This window comes from Diabrotica virgifera, chromosome 4, assembly GCF_917563875.1.
Source record: "Diabrotica virgifera virgifera chromosome 4, PGI_DIABVI_V3a".
NCBI lineage: Eukaryota > Metazoa > Arthropoda > Insecta > Coleoptera > Chrysomelidae > Diabrotica > Diabrotica virgifera.
Genome location: NC_065446.1, coordinates 104399831 through 104417371, shown reverse-complemented (window position 1 = coordinate 104417371; position 17541 = coordinate 104399831). Strand labels below are relative to the sequence as shown.

General features: G+C 31.9%; 1 protein-coding gene across 2 annotated transcripts in view; it reads right to left on the bottom strand.

Moving 5' to 3' along the window:
* LOC126883075 (helicase domino) overlaps positions 1 to 17541 on the bottom strand; it is a 170250-nt gene that overhangs the window by 24714 nt on the left and 127995 nt on the right. For both annotated transcript variants that reach the window (XM_050648300.1, XM_050648299.1), the window contains exon 18: positions 13080 to 13524. In XM_050648300.1, the coding sequence (XP_050504257.1) occupies positions 13080 to 13524 (445 nt within the window). The remainder of the gene's footprint in view (positions 1 to 13079; positions 13525 to 17541) is intronic.

Genomic DNA, 17541 nt, shown 5'->3' with positions numbered 1-17541 from the left:
ACCAAGACAAATAATTATTGTAGAATTTTTGGGCAATGAAGTTCCCCAAAACATAATAATTAACTTATGTAACTTCGTAGTTGATCCTTACGTGCATCCAGTGGTGCAATGCTACAAATGTCTTATGTACGGACACAGCTCTAGATTATGTAAATCCAAGGAGAGTAAATGTAAAAAATGTACAGACACTTCTCATACAGAAGAAAATTGTAGTGGAAATAATCTATGCATATATTGTAAAACTAACGAGCACACCTCGTTGTCAAGAAAGTGTCCAATATACGAGAAACAGAGAAAAATCAAGACAATAATGGCAACAGAAAATATAAATTTCAAAGAAGCAGAGCAACTACATAACAACCCGAACTACGCAAAAATAACTACTAATAATAGATTTGCTATTTTAAATAACATTACTAATTTTCCAAGCTTACCTAACCCAACTAACAATACCTCTAATTTCACATTAAATAATCCGGCAAAAATATTTAGTAACACAACAAATACAGCTAATAAACGTAAAGCAACTTCTCCTCCAATTCTACCCCATTCCTCTGCCTCAACTAGCAAAAGACCCACCCCTAAATCTAATCCGATAATCCCTAATCCTTACAGGGACGAATTTATTGACTATAAAGAGAAACTTATATTACTTGTGACATCTCATATAAACCAACTCATAGATACTACTAATCAATCTCAACCCATATGCAATTTAGAAAATGAATTAAGAAAACTTATTTCTAATAATCTAGAAGATACAGGTACTAACACAGAAACGGATAATATAGGGACTAGTCTTAATGACAGCAGTCACTAACTTCCAAATGGATAAACACAATCAGCCTAGTCAATCATTATTAAATATTTTACAATGGAATTGTAGATCTTTAGTTAGCAATAGGGATAATCTTGTAAATTATATTAATAATTTTCATGTAGATATTATTATTTTATCCGAAACTTGGTTGAAAAGCCAAATGGATTTTAAATTAAAAGGATATAATTTTGTTTCAAAATGTCGTGACAGCGGATATGGTGGCGTAGGTATTTTCATATTAAAGAGCATTGATTATCAAATAATAAATATTAACTATAATTTTAATAGTGGAATAGAAGTGTGTGCAGTCTTACTTAATAAAATTAATATATCTTTTGTGTCTATATATAGACCTCCTGACATCAGAGTAGATAAAACAGATTGGATACATTTATTCAAACAATTTGATTTTAATAAAACAGTTTTTTGTGGTGATTTTAATGCCCACCATTGCATGTGGGGTCCGATCCCGGATGACCGTAATGGTAGAACTTTAGTCGAAAGTATGGATTTTCTCGAACTAGTCTTTCAAAATGACGGAACACCTACTAGAATCGGTCCAAGTGGGAATCAGTCTGCCGTTGATTTGACTATCACATCAGCTACATTAACAAACCGTATAAACTGGTCAGTACACTCTGACACACTGGGATCCGATCATTTTCCTATTAAAATAGAACTTAAAATTAATCCTTCTTCTTTTCTTATTAATCCATCAACCAAATGGAATGAATCCCGCGCTGACTGGAAACTGTTCCATACATATTTAGAGAATCAACTTTCTACCTTTTCAACAACCGATGATCTTTCAAACGATGAGCAGACAGCTCAACTTTTTCAAACTATTTCCATTGTCGCCTCTAAATCTATGCCCATAAAGAAACCCTTTACTCCTTCAACCCTAAGGCCCTATTGGTGGGATGAGGAATGTACACATATAATAAAAAAACGATCAGAAGCTTTAAAAGCATACCGAATGCAAAGTAACTATAATAATTACATAATTTATAAAAACATTGCAGCCCAAACCAGACGGTTATTTAAAATGAAAAAAAAAATGTAGCTGGATTCATTTTTTAAATAGCTTGAACAAAAGTACTCCTCTCTCAAAAATTTGGAGAACTGTAAGATCATTTTCCAACAATAATCAATACAATAAGAAACCACAACTTTCTGAAGATCTCATTAATAAATTACTAGATCAACTTGCACCTTCATCCGCCCCAGGTAATATTGCTGATAATAACATAGACATTTTTCGTTTTAATACTAACATAGATCACATGTCAAAACCTTTTACTTTTTCAGAACTAGAGTTTGCTCTTAAAAAAAGCAGAAATACAGCACCTGGTTTAGATGGTTTTACCTATAAAATATTGGACAAATTGCCATTAAATGCTAAACACATTCTCTTACAAATCTTTAATAATTGGTGGTTGAAACAAGAATATTGCGACACTTTAAAAAATATAGTCATATGTCCTATACTTAAATTCAACAAAAATCCAGAACTTCCATCATCTTATAGGCCCATCTCCTTATTATCATGTGTAACAAAATCTCTTGAAAGACTAATAAAATTGAGAGTAGAACATCTTTTAGAAAGTAAAGCAGTTTTTCCCTATTCACAGTATGGATTTCGTAGAGGTCGAGGCACAATTGATGCTCTCATACATTTAGTTTCGGATATTCAACTTTGCTTCTCAAAGAACGAATTTATGCTATGTTTGTTTATAGATTTAAAGGGTGCGTATGACGTGGTTGATTTGGATATATTATATTCAAAAATGGTGGCATGTGGTATCGATAAAAGATTATCTGTAAATATATTAAATTTGTATGTTAACAGAAAAATATATTTACGTGACCATAATAATGTATTACACGGTCCAAGAATATTATATAACGGTCTTCCACAAGGCTCAATTCTAAGCCCTTTGTTATTTAATGTTTACACTGCAGATCTGCATGACCTGATAGATGACAAATGTAAAATAATACAGTATGCCGATGATATATGTTTATATACCAGCCATAAATCCTACGATGATTGTATGTTTAATCTAAAACGTAACTTTAGGAATATAGATAGGTGGGTTAAAAACATGGGATTTAGCATATCAAAAGATAAGTCTTCGATTGTATGTTTTACAAGACGTAGACAAAAAATCAGAGGCAAATGCCATATAGGTGATTATGCTTTTCCCTTAGAAGAAGAGTATAAGTATCTGGGCATGATCCTAGATAAAAAACTCTTGTGGTCTAGCCATATAAAATATGTGAAACAAAAGTCAGAGCGTGGAATTAACCTTCTGCGTTTCGTTTCCAAAAAAAGTTGGGGTGCAGACCAATATATTTCCTTAATGTTTTATAGATCCTACATACGATCCATTCTAGATTATGGCTGTATTCTTTATGGTTCTACTTGCAAAACAAATCTTTTAACACTAGACAGAATACAATATAAATCTATAAAAATCTGTCTAGGAGCTATGATGTCCTCACCAAGTCATGCAGTTCTAGCAGAAGCTCAAGAACCACCTTTATACATACGTAGGCAAATATTAGCAAACAAATGTCTAATAAAATACAGAACGTTTAATACAACTATGGTTCACAAAATAGGTCTGCTTTCGACAGAAAATTTAACAAATTCTTACTGGAGGATAAAAAATTCGCCTCCTCTTACAGAATCTTTTATCGATACGAATCTTTATCAACCTTATATTTCACAGCTACCAAAATTTCCTATTTTCGAACATGACTTTGAAGTTCTGATAGACAAACCAACCATTATAATGCCATCTTATTCAGACTTGCCAACTTTAACAAATCTTATATTTAAATCCATACTAAACAAATTAGGGAAAAATTTAACAGTAATTTATACAGATGGATCAAAAACAGATGAAAGTACTGGTTTCGCATTTTTTGTTTCAAACAACAATTATGCAGAAAAATACCGAATTCCGGATTGCTGTTCTATTTTTACAGCCGAGGCTGCTGCCATACAGAAAGCACTAACTTGGTGTGCTTCTAATTATTGCGAGAACGTTGTAGTAGTCTCAGACTCTCAGGTAGTACTACAAGCTATTTGTAGCCATCCATTAGATAATTTCCAAAACTCCAGTATTCTTGATATCAAAAAAACATTACATAATCTAAAATCCACTAAAAAAACAGTTACTTTACTGTGGGTTAAAGGACATAGCGGAGTGGTTGGAAACGAAATAGTGGACGGAATGGCAAAAAATACATCCGAGATACCAGAAATCACAAACATTTTCAACTTCAAAGACCTATTTTCTGTTATCAGAAGTGTTGGCAGGGAAAGATGGAGGTCCAAATACGAAGATGTTCAGCAGACATCAAGAAATCATTACTTTTCTATTCACCCATTATTACCCAAATGTATACCTCATTTTAACTACAATTTTATATACCTGCGACTGTGGCGCGGTTCAGACCAGCCGGCATCTACTATCATGCACAGAGATGAGAGAGACCTGCACAGAACAAGACTTAATTATAGCAAATGACAGGGCCATCTATGTGGCCAACCATTGGAAATACAGAATTTAAAGTTGTTGGTGTTCCGGACACGGAAAGTAAGTACTACAATTATAACAAAGTACATTCCTCATTAATAACCCGGCTAAAACTTAACCATGGCCTTTTTCCAGAGCATCTACATAGGATTGGAATCTATGAAACTCCCTTCTGTCCGTGTAACTATGAGTCCATCGGGGATCTGAACCATGTATTCTTGGATTGTCTTAATCATAGGGATCAGACTCAAAACTTATATTTAGGTTTAATTAACCTTAACATTAGCCTTCCAGTTAGCATCAGCAATCTTTTATCTTATTCTGACAAATCTATATTTAATATCTTAATCAAGTTTATAAATGATTCTAAGATAAAAATTTAAACATATCTATAACAAAATTCTGTGGCAAAAAGACGCTTTGTCTAATGCCATCTCTTTCTCTCCACACACACATCAAGCCATGGGCCTACTAGGCTCGTAGTGTTTATATATTATATATTATTACTATGTTTGGTCTGTACTTTTTTATGGTGCAGAAGTGTCGACGCTAAAAATATAGATCATGAACAGAGTTGAAGCATTGGAAATGTGGATTCATAGACGGATGCTGAAGATACCTTGGATAGCAAGAAAAACTAAGGAGTTAGTACTAACGAGGGTCAACAAAGATAGAGAACTGCTAAAGACCATTAAACAGTGGAAAATGCCTTATGTGGGACATATAGTGAGGGGAAATCGATATAGGATACTACAACTGATCCTTTAAGACAAAATAGAAGTGTAGGAAGAAAAGGTTAAAGGTTAAAAACATTCGTGAATAGACTCAGATATCAAAACGTCGGATAATTCTGATATAGCACGTGAAGAAGAAGGAACGTTAATAAAATTAATATATTATAAACTGACTAATAACCGGCAAAATAACGCAAAAGATGGAAAACATAAGACATTGCGAAACAAAAAGAGATGAAACTAGTGGAGGTGGAAATTATCGTTATAAACGTAGAAATTAACATTACATAGTTTCCCACCTTTAGACGTATCAGAGGAGTAGGACAACTCTGCCCTGTTAAGGTAAAAGGCAGCAAGTGACATTTTTGTCAAAAATGAGATATTAATGTATCCTACCTAAGTAGTAACTGCTCTTACTACTACAAAGGATTTGGTTCACATTTATAGTCAACTTATACCAGAACTACCAATGGCAAAAAGCAGTAACTAACAAAGTAACTCTCAATGTGATGGTAACGGGCAGTATCCAACGTAATAAATAACTAATTACTGTTGTTTGCCTACACAGAGATCTGGAACATAATTTTTAATGTGAATTTAAGTGGCAGTATCTACTTAGTAAAGCAGATACTGCTATTTTCCTTAACATTTGTATTCAAAGTTTGTATTATTGTCATGACATAAGGCAGTATCTTCTCAGATACTGCCATTTAAACATCACCTGATTTAACATCCGTTAAAATAAACACATGACAGAAAATAAACTAGAAATTCCTAGTAAATTACGCGATAATTATTGTAGAGGTGTCTCTACGCAAAAGAAACAAGGTATAATTTCGTAACTGTGCCCTCTCATACGGGTCAATCCATGCCAAGTGGTCCAATATAAATTAAGTTGGTTGCTTGACTATTTTTAATATTTTTTATTTTTCTACCTCTTAAACTTCAGTCCATAGAGAGTACAGAATTCCAGTTATTTTATTTTTTAAAAATTTAGTTTGCCGATGACGGCCCTTTTTGTTAAAGCGTATCGATCATTTTCACGGAAAACACGGCTTCATTCTTTAGCCAATATTTTCACTGAGGTTTGTCCTAAAACAATAAATCAAAAACCAAACTTTTTAGAAAAGTATGCTCTAAAAAAACGGTCTATAGCATTATTTAATTTCAAACTACCCTTAAGGCCTTAAATGAACCTCAAAGTTTGAAGAGGTAAACTGATAAAATTCCATTTTCAGCATTTTTTTAACAGCATAAGGCAAGCCCATAATGGTTTGTCATTTTTTTCTGCAAAAGACATACGTACATACTTTAAATAAAAAAAGTTTGAGCTTTGAGACTTGAGTAAATTTTTTCAAAAAAAAAATCTCAAAAACGTAATTTTTTGAAAAATCTCAAAGTTTAACCCCTTATATCTCTGATGGGCACAGATAAAAAAATTTGAAATTTGGCTGAATGTTAGCCCCTAGCAAAGTAGAATAAGTAGTAAAAATTTGAAGTTGCAGACTTACGTCATATAGGAGTTACAGGCCTGAAAAAATGGTCAAAATTTGAGCGTTTGCGGACAGGGTAATTAAAATTCAAATAAACTGTCTAATGAAATAAAAATTAATCTATTTTCATCAGATTTCACAATGAATACAAATTTATATAGGGTGGGCCAAAGAAAAGAGTTTACCTTGATATTTGGCAGTTATTCGATTGTAAGGGAATGCCGAAACAAGTCGATTTTTATTTTTAAATTACAATTTTTTTATATATATTTCATACGTCTCCATTACGTGTCATCGTAAGTGACATCATCCACCTGGGCGTGATGACGTACTCGATTATTGTTTTAATAGTAATAGGGGTCGTATGTTATCTCATTTGAAAGAGTGTTCAATTCTCTGTTCAGTAGTATAAACAATAATATAATTATTTATATAGGGTGGCAAAAATAATTTTTGAATTAAACTAATTGAGGCAAAAAGTAGAATGTATGTAATTTATTTAACTCAAAATAGATTTTATTGCTGTCATAAAATAGAAAAAAATTATTATCTAACAAATAAACATTGCTTTTCTCTTAAATTAAAGTTCAAACTGTCAAGAGGTAACTGGGAGGCTGTTTGTGATTTAATTTAAGCGAAAAGAAATGTTTATTTGTGAAATAAACATTTTTTCTATTTTCTGACAGCAGTACAATGTATTTTTAGTTGCCACAAGACCCCGATTCCCATTTAAAAAAATCATCGATTACGTCATCACGCTCTGATTGATGACCTCACGTAGTATGAAATATATCCCAGAAAGTTGCAATATAATAAAAATAAAAATGGACCTATTTCGGCATTTCCTTAAAATCTAATAGGTAACTATTGCCAAATATCGAGGTGGACTCTTTTCTTTGGCCCAACCTGTATAAATTTATATTCATTGTGAAATCTGGTGAAAATAGATTAATTTTTATTTCATTAGACAGTTTATTTGCATTTTAATTACCCTGCCCGCAAACGCTCACATTTTGACCATTTTGATTTTTGGCCATTTTCTCAGGCCTGTAACTCCTATATGACGTAAGTCTGCAACTTCAAATTTTTACTCCTTATTCTACTTGCTAGGGGCTAACATTCAGCCAAATTTCAAATTTTTTCATCCGTGCCTATCAGAGATATAAGGGGTCAAACTTTGAGATTTTTCAAATAATTATGTTTTTGAGATTTTTTTTGAAAAAATTTACTCAAGTCTCAAAGCTCAAACTTTTTTTATTTAAAGTATGTACGTATGTCTTTTCCAGAAAAAAATTACAAACCAATATCGGCTTGCCTTATGCTGTTAAAAAAATGCTGAAAATGGAATTTTATCAGTTTACCTATTCAAACTTTGAGGTTCATTTAAGGCCTTAAGGGTAGTATGAAATTAATAATGCTATAGGCTGTTTTTTAGAGCATACTTTTCTAAAAAGTTTGGTTTTTGATTTATTGTTCTAGGACAAATCTCAGAAAAAATATTGGCTAAAGAGCGAAGCCATGTTTTCCGTGAAAATGATCGACACGCTTTAACAAAAATGGCCGTTGTCGGCAAACTAAATTTTTTAAAAATAAAATGAATGCAATTTTGTACTCTCTATAGACTGAAGTTTAAAAGGTAGAAAAATAAAAAATATTAAAAATAGTCAAGCAACCACCTTTGGACCACTTGGCTTGGATTGACCCATACCTGAAAACAGACGGCATTTTTGGCTTTCATTAAAAGAAGATGACGTAGAAGACTTAATAATTTCGAATAGTTTTTTCAATATTATGTAATTAATTAAGACTTTTTCTTTTTCTAATGTGAATTACATTTGATTACACTACCGCTTTAATCTGAATTTTTGTTTTATTTTTAAAACTGATATTTACATAAAGCTGACAATTCTACATTTTTGTTTAAGAAAATAACTTCATTATTAGGGCAAAAAACAGTAACTGCTGAATTTTCAGCCAAAAAACAAGTAACACAATAATTGATTGATTTGTCAAAAATAATGCATATTTTTTAATGTTTTTTAACGTTTTTCTACTTAAAATTAAAGAAATAATAAATTGTGTGAAAGAAAAAAATCTTAAATTACAAATAACTCAAAACCATTATTTTGGCACTTACTGCTTTTTACCTTATCACGGCAGAACTGTCACTGTGACAGTAGTTTTTTATAAAATACTTCTGTCACAGACGTCTAAAGGTGGGAAACTATGTAATGTAATGTTAATTATTTATACGTTGATAACGATAATTTCCACCTCCACTAGTTTAATCTCTTTTTGTTTCGTAATGTATTGTTTTCCATCTTTTGCGTTATTTTGCCGGTTATTAGCGCGCTCATCACTGTAATATGATATATTATATAAAAAAAATTCCCCATTTCCGTAGGTCACGCCAAAACTTAAGAACGACTCACCGATTTTATTCATCTTTTATTTTGAAGTTTTCTAATACTGCGTAGAAGGTTTTTACGGGAAGAAAATTTAGGAAAATTGCACAGAAATGCAACAGTTACCACGATTCAAATGTCGTACTGGATAGCGCATTGCTGAAATTATTCAAGAAAAAATCATGGATCACAGATGAGATTCTAAAACTAATAGACGACAGAAAAAAAGCCAAAAATTACCCAGACAGATATAAAACGATAACCATAATACACAATATGATAAACAAAGAAGGAAAATCAGAGAAGCGAAAGAAAAAGAAGCAATGGGAAGGCGCAAAGAAATTGAGACTCTAACTATACTTGACACTAGTGATAGTGATAATGTACATAGGAAAGTTATATATAGAACACACAGGTGGTCTAAAACAGAGACAGAAAGAAAATCTAATTGATTCTGACGGAAACATCATCTTGGACAAACAAAATAAAATAAAGAGTGAGGAAAGAATACCTAGAGAAACTGTTTGAAGGCCAAAGAGACAATAAAGAGCTAGAAGAGGAGGTAAATGATGGAACATTAACAAAGATACTTAACGGCATAATACAACTCTGAAGAAATACCAACAGAATGGCTGAAGTTTACGCACGTATGGTTGATTACGAGAAAGTGTTTGATCGAGTACAGCACGCCAAGATGATACAAACACTAAAAGAAGCAGGACTTAACAACCTTCTTCTTCTTTAGATGCCGTGTCTGTATTCAGACGTTGGCCGTCATCATGTTTACCGGTTCCATGACATCTCGTAACGCGACAGTTCGTAACCGGACAATTGGTAACAGCGACAGTTCGTAACGGCGACAGTTGGTAACTATACAAGTTCATAACGTCCAAATTGAATTATGCTATTTATTTTTGTTAACGTGGAAACTACTGTTATTACAGTTACAATGTAATTATGTTTATCAATTTAACGAATCAGTACCAGAAAAAAAAATTTTAAGGCATTTTAGTCCAGGGCTCATCTGTTTTGAGATGGATGTTGAGAGGTGACTCAAATTTTTTTGCAGAAATTGCTTGAAAATAACTCAAATAATATTTGAGTTATCCTCCCACTCAAAATGGTCCGGAACATTGTTTAAATAATCAAAATGTCAAAATATGAAGGAAAAATTCAATTTTTTTATTGGTTTTTTGAATATAACTTTAAAACTGTTCATTTCTGAGAAAAGTTGTACTGACATAAAAGTTGCATAATTAAATTTCCTACAATACAGAATTGGTTAAAAATTTAAAGAATAGTCACCCTTGTTGCAAAATAGCAATACTTGCGAAAAAAACCATACAAAAACAAGTATTCGCATTTTACGTTCTTCTACCATTTATGCTACACTTAGGACCTTCATATTTTACCCAGAAAAACTTTATGATATAGTAAAACAACACTGTAAATTTCATTAAGATCGGTTTAATAGATTTTGCAAAATGAATTTTGCAATCCAGCTTTCCCAAAAAAAATTCATTTTTTGAAAATGTTGCAGGACTGAAATTTGAATTTTTTTTTGCTTATAGAAGTGTACTGTACCTTTCATTTGCAATTTGCAAAATTAAAATCGAATAATTACCACGGCGTCAGGAAATTTTTAAAATAAACATTAATTTTTGGTGCTACGCGCAGGACAGCGGTGTTCGATTCACACAAGCTGATTTCCACCAAAATTTCTTCTAATCTTTATCTAATATATTATTTTCTTACTCTATATTTTGTTGTATTTTAAGATTTTAATTCCACAAAAATCAAACTAATTTTATTATTGTTTGTGAAATATTGTTTAAACAATTGCATATGTTTAAAAATAATAAACTTTTATTCTCTAAGTTAAAATATATGAACAAAGATAGTTTTTACTAAAGAAAGTGTTATTTCAAAGGATAGAGTATGTGATTTTATTTTGCAATAAAAAAATTTATTTATTTATATCGAAATGTAATAAAAATTAAAATGTATCAATCATTATCAAAGGTCATTGAAATGCCTAATCAGAGCAAACTATCCGCTGTCCTGCGCGTAGCACCAATAATTAATGTTTATTTAAAACAATGCCTGACGCCGTAGCAGTTAATCGATTTTAATTTTGCAAATTGCAAATAAAAGGCACAGTACACTTCTATAAGCAAAAAAAATTTCAACTTGCTATCTGCTTTATTTTCAGTCCTGTAACATTTTGAAAAAACGAATTTTTTTTGCGAAAGCTGGATTGCAAAATTTATTTTGCAAAATCTGTTAAACCGATCCTAATGAAATTTACAGTATTGTTTTACTGTATCATAAAGTTTTTCTGGGTGAAATATGAAGGTCCTGAGTGTAGCATAAATGGTTGAAAAAACGTAAAATGCGAATACTTGTTTTTGTATAGTTTTTTCGTAATTATTGCTATTTTGCAACAAGGGTGACTATTTTTTAAATTTTTAACCAGTTCTATATTGTAGGAAATTTAATTATACAACTTTTATGTCAGTACAACTTTTCTCGGAAATGAATACTTTTAAAGTTATAATCAAGAAACGAAGAAAAAAATCGAATTTTTCCTTCATTTTTTGACATTTTTATTATTTAAACAATGTTCCGGACCTTTTTGAGAGGGAGGATAACTCAAATATTATTATTTGAGATATTTTCAAGCAATTTCTGCAAAAAAATTTGAGTCACCTCTCAACGTCCAAATGTACTAATATTTTTACAGATCCGCCCTGGTCTATTTCATATTTTGTGTTTCAGAATATAATAAAAGTATTTAAAGACGCAAACAAAAATTATTTAAATAAAATACTTTACTTACAAAGTTAGGAATGTCTAAAGACGGTTGTCGGCTTAAAGATTTCACGAATTACTTCATTATTCTTTTATCTAAGTAGGTATATGCAAATTTAAGGAACAATAAGAGGGATAAACTTTTAAAAATATTGTTAAAAGTTTGTATGTATTTAAATATTTAAAGTTTGTATGTGTTTAAAGACTGTTAATATATTCTGAAACACGAAATATAAAATGTGTTAAGCATGTTTATCCAGTTACCTACTATATCGTGAAATTGATGAACATAATTTCAATTGTAACTGTAATAACAGTTAGTTTCGACGTTAACAAAAATAAACAGAATAATTCAATTTGGACGTTACGAATTGTCCGTTACGAATTTGTATAGTTACGAACTGTCCGTTACCAATTGTCCGGTTACGAAATGTCGCGTTATGAGATGTCTGGTCACGATGTTTACCAGTTCCTGAAACCTGTCTCTATTGGCTGCTGCGCGAAATAATTCTTCTACCGTGGAACCGCACGTGTTGTATCCATGTCTCATAACCATACAATAAGATAGACAACACATAACATTTCAGGACCTTCTTGCGCATATTCATCGAAAGGTTTCTGTTACATAAAACGGGTTTCCAGGTCATAAAAGCCTTGACATTTCGATCCTGGTTATTATCTCACCATTGTCGCAATTTACATTTAATTAACTGCCAAGGTATTTAAAATGGTTTACCCGTTCTATCTCCTCTGCGTCAAGAGAAAGCACACCTTGATCTACAAATCTTTCCAACTGCCATCCAAATTGTCTTTGAAATATTGATTTTAGGCCTCTCCGATAACTTGCTTCACTGACAAGATTTACTAATGTCTGGAGATCTTGTAAATTTTCTGCAAGAATGGTTGTACCTTACTTAACCAAGATCTGAAAATAATTAGAAACCTATACTGGATACCAGACCGCAAATGTCAGAATTGAAAGTGAACACACTAACCACTAGGCTAGTGATTATGTAAAAAAAAGTGGGCTAAAAAGAACTACAATGTGAAAGCGGTTTTACTGTTTCATATGTTCCGTGGACTCCCAAATATGAAAGACCGCGGACTGCTACTATTTAATGGAGTGAGTTTTGAGAAGGGGGTGAATTAGTCCCTGGGCACTAGGGTGCATTAGAATGAATTTTAGGCACTTTTCGTACATAACATATCTACAGACAAGCTGTTCAAAATTAAATTTTTTATACCTATACAAATATCATGTGACTTACCTAAATTTGAAACGATTAAATTCAGCGGAAGACCTTGGAAACTTTGAATGACCTTCAAAATAGCCATATCCTCGTGAATCGTCCATTCATGAAACAAAGGCTGTTCCGTAGGCGGCTTTTGAATGTTGGGTTTCCCCGGTATCGGCACAGACGGTCTCACCAGTCCTCGATACTTCTGCAGCTTCAGCTCGCGCTTCATCTTCAATATATTCGGCGAGTGGAACAAGGATTTCGGTGCGTTCGTAGCTTCTTCCTTTCTGGGTATTTTCAAGGCTCTTCGGCTTTCGCTGAAACCTGCTTCGATGCGATTCCTTTTTGCTTCTCGCTTAACGTAAATGGGTGGTAATTGGGATTCGGACATGACGTGGGTGTCGTAGAGGAATGCCATAGTTTCGTCTATATATACGTCATTTTCTTGTTGCGGTGGCGTTGGAGGACACCACATCTGGTAAATTATTCGAACTTTAATTTTTGAAGAATGACATAAGACATAAAACATTTAAATATTGACCATAGCTCTGAAGATGGCTTTATGAGACAAAAGCGCTCAGCTAGGATTTATATAAACTGTTCGTCAAAAGTGAGGGATATAGAAAATTATGCCGATTTTCATACATAGTTGATTTTTTCGCGACCAGACGAATTCCGCTATTTTTTTTTATTATTTTAGACTTTTCTTTAGTATTTACACAGTTGCGCAAAGGTTTACTCAAACTTATTTTTTGTATTTATACCGGGTGGAAGAAAAGAAATGTTTTTCTTATGTTAAGTTTGAGACATCCTGTATACGCCAGTCAATGGGAACAAGAATAGCATATTACCTCCGAATTCTATCCTACTGCATGGATTTTAATGAAATTTTGGGAATAGCCTCTACTTATCTCCTAATTCAAAGTCTACCCTATGCAGATGTGTGCTTTTTATCTTGGGGGTGGTTCCCACCCCTTCTAAGGGGTGGAAAATTTTTTGGTAAGGAATTCGATAGAGAACCTAATTCTAAGCAAAAACTGTTTTATAATTTTTTTTGAAAACTCAATAGTATTTGAGTTATTCGTGGTTGAAAATTGGCAATTTTCATTGAAATATAACACCTTTTCGAACGGTTTTCTTCCAACACTTTAAAAAATATGCATCTAACTAAAAAAACTGTATAAACATTTTTGTAGGTTATAAAAAAACAAAGAAACACTTGCCTTCATAAATCTTCTAGTTATAATACAAAAAGAGATATGGTAGGTGAAAAGAGTTTGTTTTATTGCTACATGCTCAAATTGGTGTATTCAACTTGAAATAACAGAGAAACGGTCGATTTTGTGTATAATGCTACCAATACCTTTTGTAGTGCTTGAAAAGACCTTTAAACTGAGCAATATTAAAGGTAAATTACATTCAAGCTAAGCGAGATATCTTGCAAACAAAATTGATTACTAATGTATTTTAAGAAAAAATGAGAAGTAATTTTAACCCCCATCCACCAGAATGTAAATGCATCATTTTCCGTCTACAGTACCTTTTATTATAGTGTTATTTCTATGTTTAAAAAGTTGGACGAGTTTAAAATTAATGGTTTTTGAAAAAATAAGATCAAATTATAGAGCACATTTTTAAATTTTCTTAAAAATCTTCCTTTTTCTCCATGTAACTTGAAAATGATAGCAGATACAGTAATGAAAAACAAAAACGAAATTTTTATCTAAAACAACTCTACATTTTTGTGTTATATCTTTTTTTCGTATATCTCATCATTTTCGAGTTACATGGACAAAAAGGAAGATTTTTAAGAAAATTTTAAAATGCGCTCTATAATTTGATCTTACTTTTATCAAAAATCATTCATGTTATTTCAGTCCAACTTTTTGAACATAGAAATAACACTATAATAAAAAGTATTTTAGAAGGAAAACGATGTATTTAAATTCTGATGGATGAGGGGTTAAATATATTTCTCATTTCTTCATAAAATACATTAGTCACCAATTTTTTGCAGCATATCTCGCTTAGTTTGAATGTAATCGACATTTAATAATGCTCATTTTAAAGAAGTTATTGGTATCAGTATACACCTAAAATCAACCGTTTCTCTGTTATTTCAAGTTGATTACACCGATTTGAGCATGCACCAAAAAACAAACTCTTCTCATCTAGTATATCCCTTTTTGTATTATAACTAGAAGAGTTATGAAGAAATGAATCTCTTTGTTTTTTATAAGCTACAAAAATATTTTATATAGATTTTTTGTTAGATGCACAGTTTTTAAGTTATTCGCAAAAATCCGTCCAAAAGGGTATCATTTTTCAATGAAAATGCCCATTTTTAACCACGAATAACTCAAAAAGTATTGAGTTTTCAAAAAATAATTATGGAACAGTTTTTGCTTAGAATTATATTCTCTAGCCTCTTCCGTGGCTATTTTATAAAAAAAAAATTTCACCCCCGAGATGGGGTGAGAACCACCCCCAAGAGAAAAGCGCACATCGGCATAGAGTAGACTTTGTTTCTTGAGCTATTCCCTACTTACTATGAAAATATCAAGTAAATCGATGTAGTAGGATGGAATTCGGAGCCAAATACCCTCATTGACTGCCCTAGTAGGGAGAACGAGGTACAAATGTGAGTATACATCAGAGTCGTATTGTAGTCTCATATTTTCTGAATATGTATTTTATTTTTTTAATTTCTTAGATATCTTTAGTAACAAAGAAACTAAACGGTATTACTCTTTAATATGTGTTTCTATGTTTAACATGTGTGACGCATGTCGTTAGTTAAAACACATATTAAAGAGTAATACCCTCTGGTTTCTTTGTTATTAAAGATATCAGAGAAATTAATAAAAATAAAATATTCACAAAATATGAGACTACAACATAGGTATACTGTATACTCGCCTTTGTGTGTTTTCCTCCCTACAAGGTGTCTCAAACTTTCGTTTCGGTTAAAACGCATGTTAAATTACAAATCCGTCTATTTTTTTTGTTTCTAAAGATATCAGGGACTTTCAAAAAACAAAATGTTCACAAAATATAAGACTACAATACGATTTCGATGAATACTAACATTTATACTTCGTCCTCCCTACAGGGTGTCACAAACATAACATACGAAAAACATTTCTTTTCTTCCACCCGGTATAAGTACAAAAATAAAAGTTTCAGTAAACCTTTGCATAAATGTGTAAATACATACTAAAGAAAAATCTAAAATAATAAAAAAATAGCACAATCCGTTAATCTGTTCACGAAAAAATCAACTATGACAATTGAGCATAATTTTCTATATCCCTAACTTTTGACGAGCAGTTTATTGTACATACTTCAAAAGTACGCTTCTCCCTTCTTTCAGTATTAAAATAAAGGGCAGATATTCCTTTTCTCATGAGCATCTTTCAGTGCGTCACAGTTTTTCGATTTCTTTCTAACGCATTAAATTGTATGTGACAGAAAAAAAGGGCAGGTCTGTGATTACAGACATTTATAACATTTATTCTAGTTGTCGATAGATGGCGCTATAATCGAAAAAAAAATATTTACGAATTACATAATATATCTACGGTTATAATCTGTACAATTTATAAGACTATACAACTCAAAGAAAATACCATTTTATAAATGCAATAAACACAATTGATTTGTTTTTATGCCAAATTGCAAATAAAATGTGACAACTATCAGATTTAACTAAAATGTCATGTTATAAATGTTTATTATCACGGACTTACGTTTTTTTCTATCATTTGTGACGCACAGAAAAATTCTCATGAAAAGGACCATACAACAAACGATCGAACAAAATAAAAGCTTGAAAGTGATCATAAGACAACTGAACTCTTCATCATAAGACAACTTAGGTGTGGATCCCGCGTACCAAAAAAAAGTTGATTAATAGCAAGCTGAAAATTTGTTAATAGCTTAAAGGTGTCTAGTCGGACAAACTTTGATGTACGAGAACACTGGAAGTTTTAATTGTGGAATAGGTAACGTCAGACTACGAAAACGTCGCATATATTTTGTCGGACAGAACTCTCTATTGATTTGTTACCCTTTCATTAAACTCTCATGCAAAAATCAGACTGCTATTTATCACCAACATAATTCCTGTCATTTGACATGTTCCACGCGTCGGACCTATTAAAATGCCCAACAAATTTGTCGGACAAACATTTTTTCATATATTATATAAAGTTTGCTATTGAATAAAATTAAAAACAACCTGCTAGTTTTCACAATCGTAAGCTTGTCAAGATGACAAGTTCCACAAGTGAAACTTCCCCTGTTCCCATACATCAAAAATTGGCCGACTAGACACCGTTAAGCTATTAACAAATTTTCAGCTTGTTAATAATAAACTTTTTTTTGTACGCGGGATCCAGTCCTAACTGACAACTGTTAACATAATAAGTTAAAAAATGAATGTTTTGCGTGCCGTAGAAGGCGATATATTGCTAATTTTTCAGGCTCGCTT